The following is a 15,432-nucleotide window of genomic DNA, read 5'->3' as shown; positions in this document are numbered from 1 at the left end:
CTGGGCTGCCTGGGCGCTCGGGGTTTGACTGCGGATCGCCAGCGACCCTCGTGGCGCGCCCGGCCGTGCGCTGCCCCTTCCCGCACCGCCTTGGCTGGTAGGTGATGGTGGGGGGCCCAGGCGTGAGGGTCGCAGGCTGGGGCCGGATCTACTGCAGAACTGTGAGCGGGCCCCCACTGGAAAACCCTCATCCTCCTGCCCACAGGTTGGGGTCAGCCGCCCGGGTGCCAGCCCGGGGTCCACCTATTCCCGTCCCCTCTATAAAGTGGACTCATCATTTGCCCCGCAAGGAAGCAAAAAGGAGAGGTCGCAGAAGTAGGAGTAACTGGAGAAGGCAGTGTCTTCCCTGTTGTTTTTTTTCTCTCCATTTCCTTTGCTTCCATCCTTGCAGCCGTCTGATAGTTCCCCCCTCCCAAGTTCTGCCCTAGGCTATCTCCGGGTCCTTTGGGTCTGGTGCAAGAGGTGCGGGCAAAGGGCTCCGTCCTTTCTCAGGACTTCAGTTACCACGATCTGAGAGGGGATCAGCTTGGTGCCCCTTTTGGCTGTCAGTGTCTCTAATTGCTCTTGTCCCTGGAGTCAGGGTCCTGGTAGCACAGCAGTCAGCTAAAACGCCCAGTGCCTAATAAGAAAGAAACCAGAGACACAGCAGTGGTATTTGAATCAAACACACTGGGTCACCTGTGTATCTTTGGGATCATTACCTCACTTTGCTGGGTCTTGGCCTACATGTTGGTAAAATTGGGCAGCTGTCACATGGGTACATGACCTTCCCTGGTCATTGTATCCCACCACTTCTCTGTCCTCCTTACAGCCTTTCCACAAGCTCACCAATTATATCTCTTACTGTCATGGGGTGTAAATGCTATTAATACAAGGGTTTTGCCGGTCTTGTCCCGTCCCTTGTGTTGGTAACTGGACACAGTGAGTGCTCTAACGGGTGCTGTCTAAAAGGAACAGGTGCTGGGTGGGTGGCCTTTGTTTCCACGGTGAGTGGCTTTCTTCTCCTCTCCCCAGTACTGCCCTTCCCCTCTTCCTGCCCCCGCAACCTTTCCTAATTTCTGATGACAAGCCGCAAGAGGAGGGAAAACCCAGAGATCTCAGATCCCATTTGGTCTGGGCTGCCTTCACTACCACTTTCCTGGGAAACTGGGATGGGGGCCGAGGGGATTGCTACTACGCAGCCCCTCCAGCCCTGAGTCCAGTACTTTGTGTACCTCTCCCTCCCTACAGCAGACAGGTGGCTTATCACCATTTTACAGACAATCCTCATCTCAGTGACTCGCCTGAGGTACACAGTCGTGCAGACCAGGACTTCACATTAATTGTGCATCTGCTGGGCACAGTCTAGGCTGACACCAGCATCTTGGATATGAACCTGGTTCAGTTTCTGACCTTCCTCTTCGCCCTGGGACTGTCAGGGACAGGAGCCACAGGGACCCTGAGGACCTCCCTACACCCCAGCCTGGAGATCTGTATCCCTCACAGGTACTGATGTGTCCAGAGATGAAAGCGGTCAGTAGTTATCCAGCGTCTTGAGCATTCTAGGCGGGATGTAGACCTAGCTAATGGGAGGGGGTGTGCGACGGGAAAGATAAAGAGCCCTGGGTGCAAACTGTGGGGGATGGTAAGGTGCCCTGGGTGCAAACTCAGGAATGCTGAATTACCCAAGATTACTGCCCCTCTTGACCCTGGTGTGTGGGCCACCTCCTCTGGGACACTGATGATTCAGGGCCAGGCACTGGCTTTGGGGAGTTCACAAACAGGGTAGAAGTCTTCACACAGATCACCCTGCGGTCTGTGACTGTGTTCTGCTGCGGCAGAGGAAGGGTAGCGGAACACCATGCATGGCTTTTAGCTAGAATAGGAAATCATGGTGAAGGGTAGGAGTACCTTGGCAGAGGATGCTGTAAACAAAGGCATGGAGAGATTATGGGAGATGGCAGCAAGAGCCCAGGGAAGGACAGTCAAGGGCCAGGTCCCACATGGTTGTGTTTAGGCTCTTGAGTGTTGTGTCCCCTGTAAATTGGATAAATGACATACTCTGGGATACATCAGCTCCTCGGACCATTAGGTCCTTCCCAGGGGTCCAACTGCAGGCATCCGTGGCCCATGGTACTCGTGCTGATGAGCACAAGGGCCACTGGAGCTGTCCAGGCTGGACTCTTGGTGGCAGCCCCTTAACTGACTGCCATCCAGACAAGAAGATGTTTGAGGTGAAACGCAGGGAGCAGCTGCTGGCGCTGAAGAACCTGGCACAGCTCGATGACATCCACCAGCAGTACAAGATCCTCGACGTCATGCTCAAGGGGCTCTTCAAGGTGCGTGCGGGTGGGGACAACCCAGGGTACAGGCCTGGTCTTTCGGGGTGGACAGCACCAGTGGCCTTTGATGTGGCCGCTGAGGGATCCATGAGAGTTCACTCAGGGACAGTGTGCAGTGAGGAGAGTCTGCCCGCGGAGCGGAAGGTGGTGGGGTGAGACAGGCTGTGCGGGCCTCTGCGCAGTGCTCAGCCCAGAAGGCTCCCGCAGGTGCTGGAGGACTCCCGGACCGTGCTCATCGCTGCTGACGTGCTCCCAGATGGGCCCTTCCCCCAGGACGAGAAGCTGAAGGATGGTAGGTCTTCCCACCCTCGCCTTTCCCCAGCTGCCTCCATCTCTACAGCGGCTCCTGCCCCACATTCTTGTCCCACCTGTTCTCTCCCGCCTTTCATGCTGCCGCTCCCGTGGTCTCCCTGGGCAGTTCTGGAAGCCCCCTTTCATGCTACCCCTCACATGGTCTCCCTGGGCAGTTCTGGAAGCCCCCTTTCATGCTATCCCTCACATGGTCTCCCTGGGCAATTCTGGAAGCCCACTTTAATGCTGCCCCTTACATGGTCTCCTTGAGCAGTTCTGGAAGAAGCCCCTTCCATGCACCCCTCACGTTGTATATCCTTGGGCAGCAGGCACTTATTTCCATGGCTCTTGAGGCATCTTGGAGACCCAGAGTCAGTGTCTGTACTCCTGACAGAGATGTGCAGTCAGTGTCTATACTCCTGACACTGATGTGTACCTTTTTGCTATATCCTGAGTGAACAGAGGATCAAGGAGGGATCCCTCGTCCCCTACCACTCCAGGGCCATGGGCCCATTGCAGGTGGTGAGGGGAATATTGTTCTGATTTAAAGGGAAATAGTCTGTGAGGGTAACTGAGCCACCAGAGTGGTTACCAGCACCCTTCCCTGCTGCCCAGAAAGTCCCTATTGAACCCAAACCAACTCCAATTCACAGTGATTCCACGTGTACAGAGTTTAACTTTGCTCCATAGGGGTTTCAAAGCTGTGACTCCAAGATGTCTCTAAGTGGATTTGAACTGCCAATCTTTCAGCTAATCATTTAACTGCTTTCACTACCCAGGGACTCTTTAAAAAAAAAGCCATCTCAACTTCTTAATTTTTTCTGAGATAAATTGGGAAAACAGATAGATGAAAGATGAGTGTTGAAAACCCTCCATCCCCATTTCCAGGGATTCCTTCACCCCCTGACTCCCCACAATTAACGGGTTATGTTTTAAAAAATCCATTTCTTAGGTTACCATGCCAAGCAGAGGAGGGGCATACCCTTGTGTATTGAGTCAGGGCACGTTATAAATATCTCTGATTGCCACGATCACTCTGAGGAAGGTATTCCCTTAGTCCAGATGGGAGAGGATGTGTTCCCCAAACTCCAAAGGCTCTTACCTCTGGACCAGGCTAATCTTGAGTCCCTTGGAGTTCAAGAGAGTTTGAAACCCGAGCCCCTGCCTGTCCCATTTACAGAACCACCCAGCCTGCCATTTCTCTGGAGGCAGCCTGTTGTTTTCAGGGGGACCCCTGCCAGTGCTGATGAGTGCTGCCTAGGTCCTATGTACAAGGCCACAGAAACAGGTGCTTCCTTGGCCAGACCTAAACTTACTGCTGTCAAATCCCTTCAGACCCCTAGTGATCTATTTGACACAGTAGAACTGCCGCACCGGGGTTTCCAAGACTAAGTCTTTATGGGAAGGTCGCCACGTCTTTCTCCCATGGAGCCAGTTTGAACCATAGACGTTTAACTGCTGTGCCGTCAAGGCTCTTCTTCATGATCACGGGGGCCTGTCGTCATGATGGGTGCTAACTTCCATCTGAATGGCCTATTGACCATGGGAAGGACATTCCTGGACAGTTGGGGAGTTAAAGTAAGATCTCTGGTGGCCTGGTGGTTAGAAGATGCATTGCAATCCCAAAGGCACATGATTTAAATCCACCAGCTGCTCCATGGGAGATGGATGGGCATTTTCCTCCCGTGCGATTTACGGCCTCTGAAAACCCACTGGAGGGTCAGCTGTGGGTTGGTTCTGACTCAGCAACACACAAAACAGCAATAAAATAGTTAGACTCAGGATTGCCCCCATGTAAATTTACTGGTATAGATTATCATACACTGGTTATTATAAATCAGGTGAAGGGTACATAGGAATTTTGTGTAGTATTTTTGCAGCTTTTATTTAAGCTCCAAAATTATCTTAAAATAAAACTGTAAGAAAGTACGGGGTGTTTATTTTTTTAATATGTATAAAATTTTATTAATTTTAATGAACATTTACAGAGATTTTGGATTTCCATTCATTCATTATTGCACTATATTTTCTTTAAAAAAAAAAAACAACAACAACCCAGCCAACCAACCCAAAACCAAATCCTAACCTATTCCCTGCTGTGATAACAGACCTGTCTCAGCTGACCCTGTAGTTCTGATCCTGTCACTGGCCAGCTGTGAACACCTGGGCATCATGTCAGGGAAGCCAGGTCTAGTGGAACCAGTCGTGTGACCCATCGGCCTCCACCTCTGAAGTGATATGGGCAGGCAGGAAACGGCTGGGTGGCCACCTGCATTTGCAGACCAGGTTTGCCCCTTGCTAGCCAACTGAGAAGGAGCTCTGGTGGCATCCGTTATTGGTTGTGCTGTAATCGAGGCAAGGTGACTCCAGCAGTTCAAATCTAACAGCTGCTCAGCCGAGGAAAAATGGGCAGTCTCCTCCCACCAAGGTGGACAGTCTCAGGACCCTGATGGAGGGCTGCACTTTCCAAGGTGGACAGTCTCAGGACCCCGATGGAGGGCTGCCCTTTCTAAGGTGGACAGTCTTGGGACCCCGATGGAGGGCTGCCCTTTCTAAGGTGGACAGTCTCGGGACCCCGATGGAGGGCTGCCCTTCCCAAAGTGGACAGTCTCAGGACCCTGATGGAGGGCTGCCATGCTTTAGAACCTACTTAACAGTGAGTGAATGTGGAGTGATTACTCTGAAAGGAGCCCTGGTAGCACTAGGGGTTAAGCGTTGGACTGCTATTTCAAAGGTCTGTGGTCTGAAGCCATTCTGTAGAAAGGGTGAGAAAGTCTGCTTCTGTGGAGATTTACAGCCTTGGGAACCCTCTGGGGTAGTTCTCTGTCCTGCAGGGTCGCGATGTGTCAGAATTGACTCCACAGCAGTGAGAGGGTTTGGCTGCCTAAGCCTCACTTTCCCACTTGTAACGTGGGAGCAGATGCCTCATCGTCCTTGAAGGTAGTTCTGTAGACTTTGTGAGCTGAGCAGAAAGCCGTCGGTGGGTGCTGCCCCTTCTGTCTGGTGGCTGACTCAGCGCCCCGTCCCCTCCCGGTCTCCCCCAGCCTTCTCGCACGTGGTGGAGAACACAGCTTTCTTCGGTGACGTGGTGCTGCGCTTCCCCAGGATCGTGCACCATTACTTTGACCACAACTCCAACTGGAATCTGCTCATCCGCTGGGGCATCAGCTTCTGCAACCAGACAGGTGTCTTCGACCAGGGGCCTCACTCTCCTATCCTCAGCCTGGTGAGCACAGGGACGGAGCAGCTGGGGAGCCCTGTATGTGGCCATGTGCTGTGAGCCATCGTCACCTCCACATGTGTGAGGTGGGGTACTGTGAGCAGTCGTCACCTCCATGCTTGTCAGGTGGTGTGCTGTGTGCCTGTTCTCACCTCCATGCACGTGGCGGTGTGATGTGAGCCCATTGTCGTCTCCACAATGTGCTGATGCCTGTTGCCACCACAAAGGGAGTAAGGCAGTGTGCTGGGAGCCCGTCATCACCTCCGTGTGTGTCGGTGTGCTGGGAGCCCGTCATCACCTCCGTGTGTGAGGTGGTGTGCTATGAACCCATTGTCACTGCTGAGAATGGGAAGCGGTGTGCTGTGAGCCCATCACCTCCACACGTGTGAGGCGAAATACTGTGAGTCTGTCTTCACCTCTGCTTGTGTGAGGTGGTGTGCTGTGAGCTGTTGTCACCTCCACTTGTGGATAGTGTGCTGTGAGCTTGTCATCTCCAAGTGTATGAGGTGTACTCTGAGACCATCATTACGTGTGTGTGTGTGTGTGTGGTGTGCTGTGAGCCCATCATCATCTGTGTGTGGGGGGGGTGATGTGCTGTGAGCCCATCATCACTTCCGTGTGTGTGTGAGGTGGTGTGCTGTGAGCCTGTTGTCACCTCCAAGTCTGAGGGAGTGTGCTGTGAGCTGTTGTCACCTCCGCGTGTGTATGCTGTTAACCCATCGTCACCTCTGTGTATGAGGGAGTGTGCCATGAGCCTGTTGTCACCTCCGCCTGTGTGTGCTGTGAACCCCTTGTCATCTCCATGTGTGTGTTTTGTGCACCTGTCATCACCTCTGTGTGTGAAAGCGTAGGCTATTGTCACCTCCACGTGTGAGGGTATGTGCTGTTAGCTGTTGTCACCGCTGCATGTGAGGGCATGTGTTGTGAGCTGTCATCACCTCCCTGTTTGCTGTGGTGTACTGTGAGCTGTCATCACCTCCCTGTTTGAGGCAGTGTGCTGTGAGCCCATCGACATTGATGCCTGGCTGGTGCTCTGTGATGAGCCCCAGGACCCCCTGGTTACAGAGGCTTCGTCTCCAGGGGCTCTGTGGACCCACCTCTCTATGGGTCTTCACCTTGCCCATGTCTGCCCCAGTCTTGGTTAGGGTCCTGGCACGCCGGGATTGCCTGAGGGTCATTGGGACAGAGACAGGCTGACCGGATTTCTTCATCCACAGATGGCGCAGGAACTGGGCATCAGTGAGAAAGACTCAGACTTCCAGAACCCATTTAAAGTGGACCACACAGAGGTGAGCGGCAGGGCCGGGCCGTGTCTGCTCTGTATGTGCTGGCCACTGAGGCCAGGCTGGGGAGCCTGGGGTGGGGCTGGGCAGCGCTCAGGCCTCGGGCTTGGAGTGGACAAGTCTGCGTCCAAGCCAGCTCACACAGGGTTCTTTGACCTTACCACATCCTTCCCCTCGGTTAGTGGTCCATGGGGTGTCAGCCCCAGCTTTGGAGGACAGTCCGGAGGTTGTGAACATGTCATCCCAGGACAGAAGCACCTCTTACTGGGTCAGGGTCACTGGGGGCTCAGGCCATGCTCTCCCCTATCCGCGAACCTCTGGGTGCCCACCTGGCCCTATGTGCTTTCCTACACGTGCCCTCAGTCCAGGTCTGAGATGGGCTCCGGGCCCCAGACACTGCAGGTTGGGATGACAGGTCGGGCAGTAGAGGGCAGAGAGTTCAGGGGTGGCAGGGCACGGGCAGGAAAGGAAGACCACGTAGATCCCTGGAGGACTGAACTGGCTCATCCTGGCATAGAGAGAGGGGTGCTAGGGTCTGCGAGGGACCTAGAATTTTACTCTCTGGAGTGACAGGTGAACCCTTTACTGTGCTGGCAGAGGTGACGAGACCCGACCTTGTTGCTGTAAAGTCAACAGCCAGCACGTCGGTGTGGTGGTGTGGACTCCCCCGGCTCCACGGCTGCCTGACCAGAGGGCCCCGTGGGTGCTGCACCTGCAGTAGGTTTGCACTGCAGCTGAGGATCGCTGAACCTAGTAAAGTCCCTGCGTGCGTGCCTCTCGGATGTGGGAGACTCTTCAGTGCCTTCCACGCAGACCTGAGTTGATTCCCAGCAAATAGACCCCATGCGTAGCCACCACCCACCTGTTAGTGGAGAGGTGCTTGTTGCCTTGATGCTGAAGTTTGCATCCACCAGCTGCTCCACAGGAGAGAGACGGGCAGTCTCCTCCTCTGCAGTCTAAGCCTCTGAAAGCCTGCTGCAGGGCGTGCTGTGAGTTCGCTCCAGCTCAGTGGTACACAGCACCCGCAGCATGATGGTGAGCAGGTCTCAACAGAGCATCGAGACTAAGACAGACTGAGAAGAAAGGCCTGGTGCTCTTCTTCCAAAGCACAGCCCGTAAAAGCTCTGTGGGTCGCAGTGGTCGCGTCCTCAGCGGTTGGGGGGATGGTGCAGGATCAGGCAGTGCCTTGTTCTGCTGTGGGTGCAGACTGGGCTGTCATGCCAGCAGCTAACAACCACAACAAAGAGAGCAGTGGCTGCCTTTAGCGCCGCCCTTAGTGGCTGGGCTGCTCTCTGCAAAGCCAGTTCTAGAAGTGACCCGGTAACGTGTTTGGGGCCTTGCGTTCCTGGCGCACCCAGTAGGGCTGTGCAGGGACACTCAGGCAGCCTCCAGTGGCCCACCGCACAAGGTTTAGCTTGATTCACACTTTGTCTTGAGTGCGTATCAGCCACTGAGCCTCATTGGTGGAGGCTAGAGGCAGACTCCTTCAGTTGGTGTCATTGTGTTAAGATTGCGGTCACAGGTCTCCACGCAGGGGGGTGAGGCTAACTGCAGTGTAGATGTCGCCATGGCTTCCCGGGCCCTGGGCTCTTGGGAAACCAGTAGATCTTACTTTGTTGTCATTGTTAGGTACTCTCAAGTCAGAGCAACCCACAGCTGACCCTCCAGCAGGTTTTCAGGGGCAGTAAATCACGCAGGAGGAGATTGCCCAGCTTTCTCCTATGGAACTGCTAGTGGGTTTGAACCATGTATCTTTGGGTTGGCAGCACGGTTCCTTACTGCTAAGCCATCAGACTTCCCTAGATCTTACTATAAACACCCCTAGAATCCAAACCAGCTTCTATCAAGACATGGAAGCCCCTTGTATCTGAAAATGGAATCGCTCCATGGAGTTTTCAGACTCTGATTGTTTGGAAGTAAATCGCCAGGCATTCCAAGGCACCTCTAGTAGACTGAACCTCCAGCCTTTTGGCTAGCAGCAATCTTGAACCATTTGCATTGCCCCTTGTTTTAAATAGGATCTAATTTAAGGCCTGCCCGTTACCCATTTGCCTTGAGCTGGGTTCTTTAGAGAAACAAAACCAGGGAAGCTGAGAAAGAGAGGGAGGTTTTGAGGAAATGATTGATGTGCTTACACAGGCTGGTGGGTCTCTGGCCTGTGCGAGCTGTCAGAGAGGCTAATGAGTTGAATCTTCCACAGACAGGCCAGGCTCAGGCTGCTGGCTTCAGAGACCACCGGCTTCAGAGGCTGACACGCCCACAAGTGGTTGTTGGGAAGCAGGGTAACAGCTAGCTAGCTATGGAGTCAGAACCAGCTCATAGTTGGTCCTCCAGCTGGTTTTCAAGAGGCTGGAAGTCCCAGGAGATTGCCCGTCTCTCTCGGAGCTGCTGATGGATTGGAACCCTCCAGTGGCACCGCCTTTGCGTTAGGAGTGCGTCTCCCTACACTCGACGAGGCCACGGAGCTCCGTCGTTAACACTGTACAGGTTAGAACTGGCAGCACCCAGGCTGGTTACACGATACTGAGGGTCATAGCCACATTGGCACACAGTAATAACCCTCACACTGCCACAACCCAGACAGCTTGGACTGGCCTGCTGATCTTTGTGGCCAGTAATTACAGAGGGCCATAGATGGACCAAAACGCTGTCCTCCTCCGCGTGGAGAAAGGTTCCACACCCCGCTTTCCTCGGCCTGCAGACATGTTACCTGAAGGGCCGGTCACTGCCATTCGGGATTTAGCATTATGCTTGATTGAGATCTCCCTTCTCTTGTTTGGTTGAGCGAGGGTGGTGCCCCCAAGGAGCTGCAGGCTCAGTCAGCCTGCATGGCATAACTAAGGGGTTCTGAGGCACTGGGAAACAGGGGTGCATTTCTGTCCTCAGGTTGAGGCCCAGGGTGAGCTGGAGAGTCTGCCCGCTTTTGCACAGAGCCACCTTTGTGGTACGCAGCACGGGGACCACATGTATGTGACTTAACTGTTCTGACATCATGTGGGCGGGGTGAAAAGCCCAAAAAGAGTTACGTTGTCCCTATCGCTGCCACTGGCCCGTGGTAAACCCTGGGGCGAATTTGCCAGGTGGTCGTGTAGGATCTAAGTGACAAAGAAAGCATTCTTGTCCCCCACCTGCAGCCCCTCTCAAGTCTGTCCTAGTCAAACCAAAAAGTACCCAGCTGCTCTTAACTCGGTTCTGACTCCTAGCAGCCCTCGAGGGCAGAGGAGACCTGCCCACAGAGCTTCCAGGGCTGTGAGTCCGTACAGAAGCAGACTGCCGTGTCTCTCCTGTAGAGCCCTGGTGTGTTTGAACAGTTCCCCTTTGGGTTAGCAACTGAGCACTTTATCCCTTGTGCCACTGGGGCCCCTTTCCGTAACCTGTTGTTAGGTGCTTTGGAGTGTGGCCCAACCCATAGCTGATCCCCCCCCACCCGGGATAGAACAGGAAGTAGGCTGCCCATCTCTCCCTCAGAGCAGCTGGTGAGTATGAACTGCCGGCCTTTGGGGTGGCAGCACAACCTCTTACCACTAGGCCACTACAGCTCATATCCCAGTCTACTACTACCACGTTCACGTTTCTTCCCAAATCATCCCCTACTTTGGTTTAGACTGTTCCCTGGAAGGTAGCATGTATGTCGGAGGTGGACATTCTTACAAAACAGAGAGGCTTACAGCTCCCGTCTTGGCCCCGATGGGACTCCGCAGGGGGGCTTGTCGGGAAGCGTGCTCAGCCGAGCGTTCGTCATCCTTGGGGTCTAGGCCAGTGCCGTCCAGCTGGAGACTCCGGGGAGCTGCCCCGGGAGTGCGGAGCTTTGGGGACATCAGTCCGCGATGGTGTGCTACTGTGTCTCTCTGATGGGCCTGGTGCTGCCATGGCAGCGACCTGGGCCGCGTTGGCTTGATGAGCAGCTCGGTTTCCATGGGTGTCATGGAGCATGGACCTCCGTGTGTCATCCACATGTGTCATCCACACTGTCCAGTTGACACACAGTTTTTAACACCAAAGAGGGGTGGTTGTGTGTAGAGAGGTGAGTGTCTTCCGTCTACTGGTCCCACTCTTCCAGGTGGTAGACCAGATGGCCCGGCCACTGACAGGAGTCCCTGAGCCGTGGAAGGACACTGTGCCAGCTTGTTAGCCGTGGCGTCTGTAGCAGGGGTGGTGACTCCGCATGCAGGTCACTGGCTGGCCGCCCTTTCCCCACAGGACTGTGAGCCTCCAGTATAGATTCAGCCATGTCCCCCAGGGACGGGGACTTCTGGGAGTCAGCAGGTCATCTTTTAAACCCTTTAAAAAACCAGACCAGCCTGGCGCCCTTGAGCCCGGAGGGAAGATGGCGTCGGCCACTCGCTTTATCCAGAGGCTGCGGAACTGGGCATCCGGGCGAGACCTGCAGGCGAAGCTGCAGCTGCGCTACCAGGAGATCTCCAAGCGAACCCAGCCTCCACCCAAGCTCCCCGTGGGCCCCAGCCACAAGCTCTCCAACAATTCCTATTGGACTCGCGATGGCCGCCGGGAAGCCATGCCCCCCGTGGTCATCATGTCCTCCCAGAAGGCACTGGAGTCAGGCAAGCCAGCAGAGAGCTCAGTGACCGCTGCTGAGAAGAAGGCAGTGACACCAGCCCCTCCGGTGAAGCCGTGGGAGCTGTCCTTGGACCAGCCCTACTTGTGACCCTGCACCCTGTGCCCCTGGCTGTGCGCTCCGGACACCCGACTCTGCTTTGCCTCTAGGCTTGTGACCTAATTTATGAGAAATACATCGAGCCCCGTGATGGCTTCTGTTTTAAAAACAAAAAACAGACCAGTAGCTGTCATCATGACAACCTCGTGTGTGTCTGGGCAGAACTGTATGTACCCCAGAGGTTTCCAGTGATTTGGGGAAGCAGATGGCCACGCTTTCCGAGGCACTTCTAGGTGGAGCCGAACTGCCAACCTTTTTACCTTAGTCTCTTAACCCGAGGACTCCTTACCTTAAACAGTCAGAGACAGTCTAAGGTCAGTCTGTTATTCATTACAACTCACAAGCGAGTCTGGACTTTCCTGCATGTCTTTGGTGTCATTAGCAGTATGGAGCCTGGATGGCTGCTGTGGTCGCCCAAAAACAAGGGTGAAGAGGGCCCCTCAGAACACGTTAGGGTGATTTGCTAGGAAGACTCAGCTTATAGCCACAAAGCTGTCATTTATTACAGCAGACAGGTACCAGGCACAGTCAGCAAAGGGAAGGGCATGTGAGTGAGGCCAGGGGAGACACCCCAAGCTGCCAGGGGTCATGCCTGGTACAGGCGTACCGGACACGTGTCACTACCCCAGCTCTGATCAGTGACGGCACTGTGAAATGTGTTGAGACATTTTCAGGAGAGACTCGACACCTAGGGTTTTTATCAGGAGTTGGGGGTCCTTGGGTGGTGGCACAGGTGGTTTGTGCTCTTCTGATAACACATGCGCAGAATAGCCCAGGGGCTGTCTGAACACCACATCTGTCTTGGAGAAGGCGTGGCCAGAGCAAAGGTGACAGAGCTTCATCTCACTTCCTTTGAACATGTTGCTAGGAGAGGCTGTTCTTGAGGAGGAACACCAAGCTTGCAAAGCTGGAGGGTTGGCAAAAGGGAGGAAGATTGACACCGTGACTGCAGCAGTGAACTTGAGTGTGTCAGAGATGTGAGGACGGCACAGGATAGGACAGGGTTCAGGTCTGTTGTTGATCGGGTCACTGTGAGTTGTATTCAACTTGATGGCACCTAACAAGAGAGCTGGACTTGGAAGCCCTCCCAGTAGCACTGCAGAAGAAAGGTTTGGCAGTCTGCATCTGTAAGATTACAGCCGAGAATACCCTGTGGAGCAGCTCCTCTCTGTAACGCGTGAGGTCACCTGGGCTGGCGGTGGCTTTGCTGGGTCTCAGCGTTTGTGCGCACCGCGCTCCAGACGCCCAGGAGGAAGGCAGTGTTCAGGAAGAGCCAAACTGTGTGCACTGTTGAGGCACAGTGAGCCACCCCTCAGTTAGGGGGATGAGAGTACTCCCCAAATTCAAGTTCCCGAGCGCCAGCCGCAGGCCCACCTCCTTACAGACCTGTGAGAGGCGAGCAGACACTGCTGTGTTAGCTGTTTCTGCGTAGAACCATAGCTTCAACTTGGCAAGACCTTCAGTGGCTCCAGCCTAAGTGTTTCAGGGAACCTCGGGTGGGGAGGAGGGTGTCTGTGAGACCCCTAAAGGGAGCCAGTAGCTTTGCTTCAGCAGCAGACTTGGGGACACAACTTTCCTGACTTAAGCATCTGCTACTCCTGTGTGCACATCCCCCAAGGTCGCTTGTGGTGCCAGTGACTCAGGGAGGTGACTAACAAGCGGCCAGGGCCTCGCGTTCTTGGCACACTCAAGGTTGTATAGGAACACGCAAGGCTGCGGTGGATGGCCTTCCCCCCACCCCACCCCTGGGCACCACAGAGGTGCTTCGGTGCTCTGATGCCGTCAGAGGGGAGGGTGAGGTGGGGCTGGCCTTGTGGAATCAGCACCAGGCTCAGTGGAGCCCGGGGTCCTTGTGCTGGCCCTGCTTGGACACCGTCTGAAAGGAGGGTGAGGATGAAGTAGCCACAGGCAGCAGCCCCCGATTCGCTCCCACTATCTCCACGTGCCGCCTCCTCTCTGGGGGACTCCTGGCCTCCTTCCTGTGGACCCATCACTGGAGCCAGCTATGCGGCCCCCCACCACCCTGGTGTGTGGGGAGCTGACAGTCTGTGAGGAGGCAGCAGGGAACCTAGTCCCAGAGCAGAGTGATCACTGTGCCACCAGAGGAGGGAAGCGTAAGGGGCCAGGAGGTGTCACAAAGGATGAAGACTTGGGGCTAGGGTTTGAAGAAGAGCCAGGGCCGCCTGGTGGACGGTGTCCAGGGGTGAAGGCCTTCTGGGCCGACGCTCTCCTTGCACGTCGGCTCAGAGGCCAGCACCTTCCTTCAGGCACCGGCTTCGTGGGGGGCGCTGGCCCAGTCCCGGCCCCAGCAACCATTTGTGCTCTAACAGCAGGAGGCAGACGGCAGGTGAATAGATGTAGACGAAGTCTGAGAGGTGGTGGTGACAGGCGGTGGGAAAGCAGGAAAACTGAGTGTGACGGGGCTTGAAGAACACCGTGATTGGCAGGGCTGCTGCTGGCGAGATGCGTGGACACAGGTCTCAGAGCAGGCCTGACACAAGTGAGGGGCAGGCACGGGGCTGGGGGAGAACATTCCAGGACCAAGGAGCCCCGAGTTGGGAGTAGATTTTGGGCAAATATGAAAAGACGAGGGAGCCTTGGTGACACAGTGGGTTAAGTGTTAAACTGTGAACCAAAAAACCAGCAATTCGAACCCAGCAGCCACTCTGTGAGACAAAGATGAGGCTGTCTGCTCCCGTAAAGATTTACAGCCTCAGAAGTAGGCTGCAAGGAAGTCCTGCTCTGCCGTGGGTTGTTACTGTTGCCGAGTTGGAACTGACTCATAGCTGACCCTCCAGTGGATTTTCACAGGCAGTAAATTGCACTGGATGCAGGAGTGGTGTCCACTTCCTAAACAACACGCCTCTGGAAACACTAGGAACTTTGATAAATGTGATAGTTATAGAAAGGCTTTAGGCCTTTTGTTCATAGGGTCGCTATGAGTCGTGCTTGACGCGACGGCAATCAACAACGACAGCAACAGGTTGCACTGGAGGAGATTCCCCATCTTTCTCCTGTGGAGCAGCTGGGAGATTTGACTCGGGTGCCTTTGTGTTGGCAGTGCAACTCTTTAGTCACTAGTCCACCAGAGCGCCCTACTCTGCCCTGTCGTGTCTCTGAACAGAATCTTCTCAATGGCAGCAGGTTTAGTTTGGGGTTGTGAGGATCTGGGAGCCTCAGTGCATTGGTCAAGTGCTTGACTGCTAACTTAAAGGTTGATGGTTCAGACTCATGAGCTGCTCCCTCAGAGAAACAGGGCAGTCTCCTTTTGTAAAGCTTCACAGCCTTGGAATCCAGGCTTCTGCCATCCTGTAGGGTCACTGTGACTTGGCCTCAACTCCACAGCAGTGGGGGTTTGGGATGAGGAGATAAGGTCAGAGTGATGGGGAGATCACAGAGAGTGATGGGGAGATCCGGAGAGTGATGGGGAGATCACAGAGAGTGATGGGGAGATCGCAGGGAGTGATGGGGAGATCACAGAGAGTGATGGGGAGATCGCAGGGAGTGATGGGGAGATCCGGAGAGTGATGGGGAGATCACAGCGAGTGATGGGGAGATCTGGAGAGTGATGGGGAGATCGCAGGGAGTGATGGGGAGATCACAGAGAGTGATGGGGAGATCGCAGCAGTGATGGGGAGATCG

General features: G+C 54.7%; 2 protein-coding genes across 2 annotated transcripts in view; both read left to right on the top strand.

Moving 5' to 3' along the window:
- Positions 1 to 1,369: 1,369 nt before the first annotated feature.
- The window catches only part of CCDC134 (coiled-coil domain containing 134), a 22,400-nt gene continuing 8,337 nt past the window's right edge, over positions 1,370 to 15,432 (top strand). The window contains exons 1-5 of the mRNA XM_006890076.1: positions 1,370 to 1,472; positions 2,197 to 2,318; positions 2,529 to 2,613; positions 5,657 to 5,838; positions 7,050 to 7,121. Coding sequence (XP_006890138.1) covers positions 1,370 to 1,472; positions 2,197 to 2,318; positions 2,529 to 2,613; positions 5,657 to 5,838; positions 7,050 to 7,121 — 564 coding nt within the window. The remainder of the gene's footprint in view (positions 1,473 to 2,196; positions 2,319 to 2,528; positions 2,614 to 5,656; positions 5,839 to 7,049; positions 7,122 to 15,432) is intronic.
- Positions 11,436 to 11,781, top strand: LOC102859036 (NADH dehydrogenase [ubiquinone] 1 alpha subcomplex subunit 7-like). The gene has a single exon (XM_006890075.1). The coding sequence runs from the start codon at positions 11,443 to 11,445 to the stop codon at positions 11,779 to 11,781; it is 339 nt and encodes a 112-aa protein (XP_006890137.1). The 5' UTR covers positions 11,436 to 11,442.

Source organism: Elephantulus edwardii, unplaced genomic scaffold (genome assembly GCF_000299155.1).
Source record: "Elephantulus edwardii isolate Elephantulus edwardi_28Jun2011 unplaced genomic scaffold, EleEdw1.0 scaffold00086, whole genome shotgun sequence".
In the NCBI taxonomy this organism is placed as follows: Eukaryota; Metazoa; Chordata; class Mammalia; order Macroscelidea; family Macroscelididae; genus Elephantulus; species Elephantulus edwardii.
Note: the sequence above shows the minus strand (reverse complement) of the source record. Positions and strands in the feature narration are given on the sequence as shown.

Bases quoted from the DNA above. Each gene is read 5' to 3' on its own strand.
- LOC102859036 (XM_006890075.1), top strand. From the start codon at position 11,443: ATGGCGTCGGCCACTCGCTTTATCCAGAGGCTGCGGAACTGGGCATCC.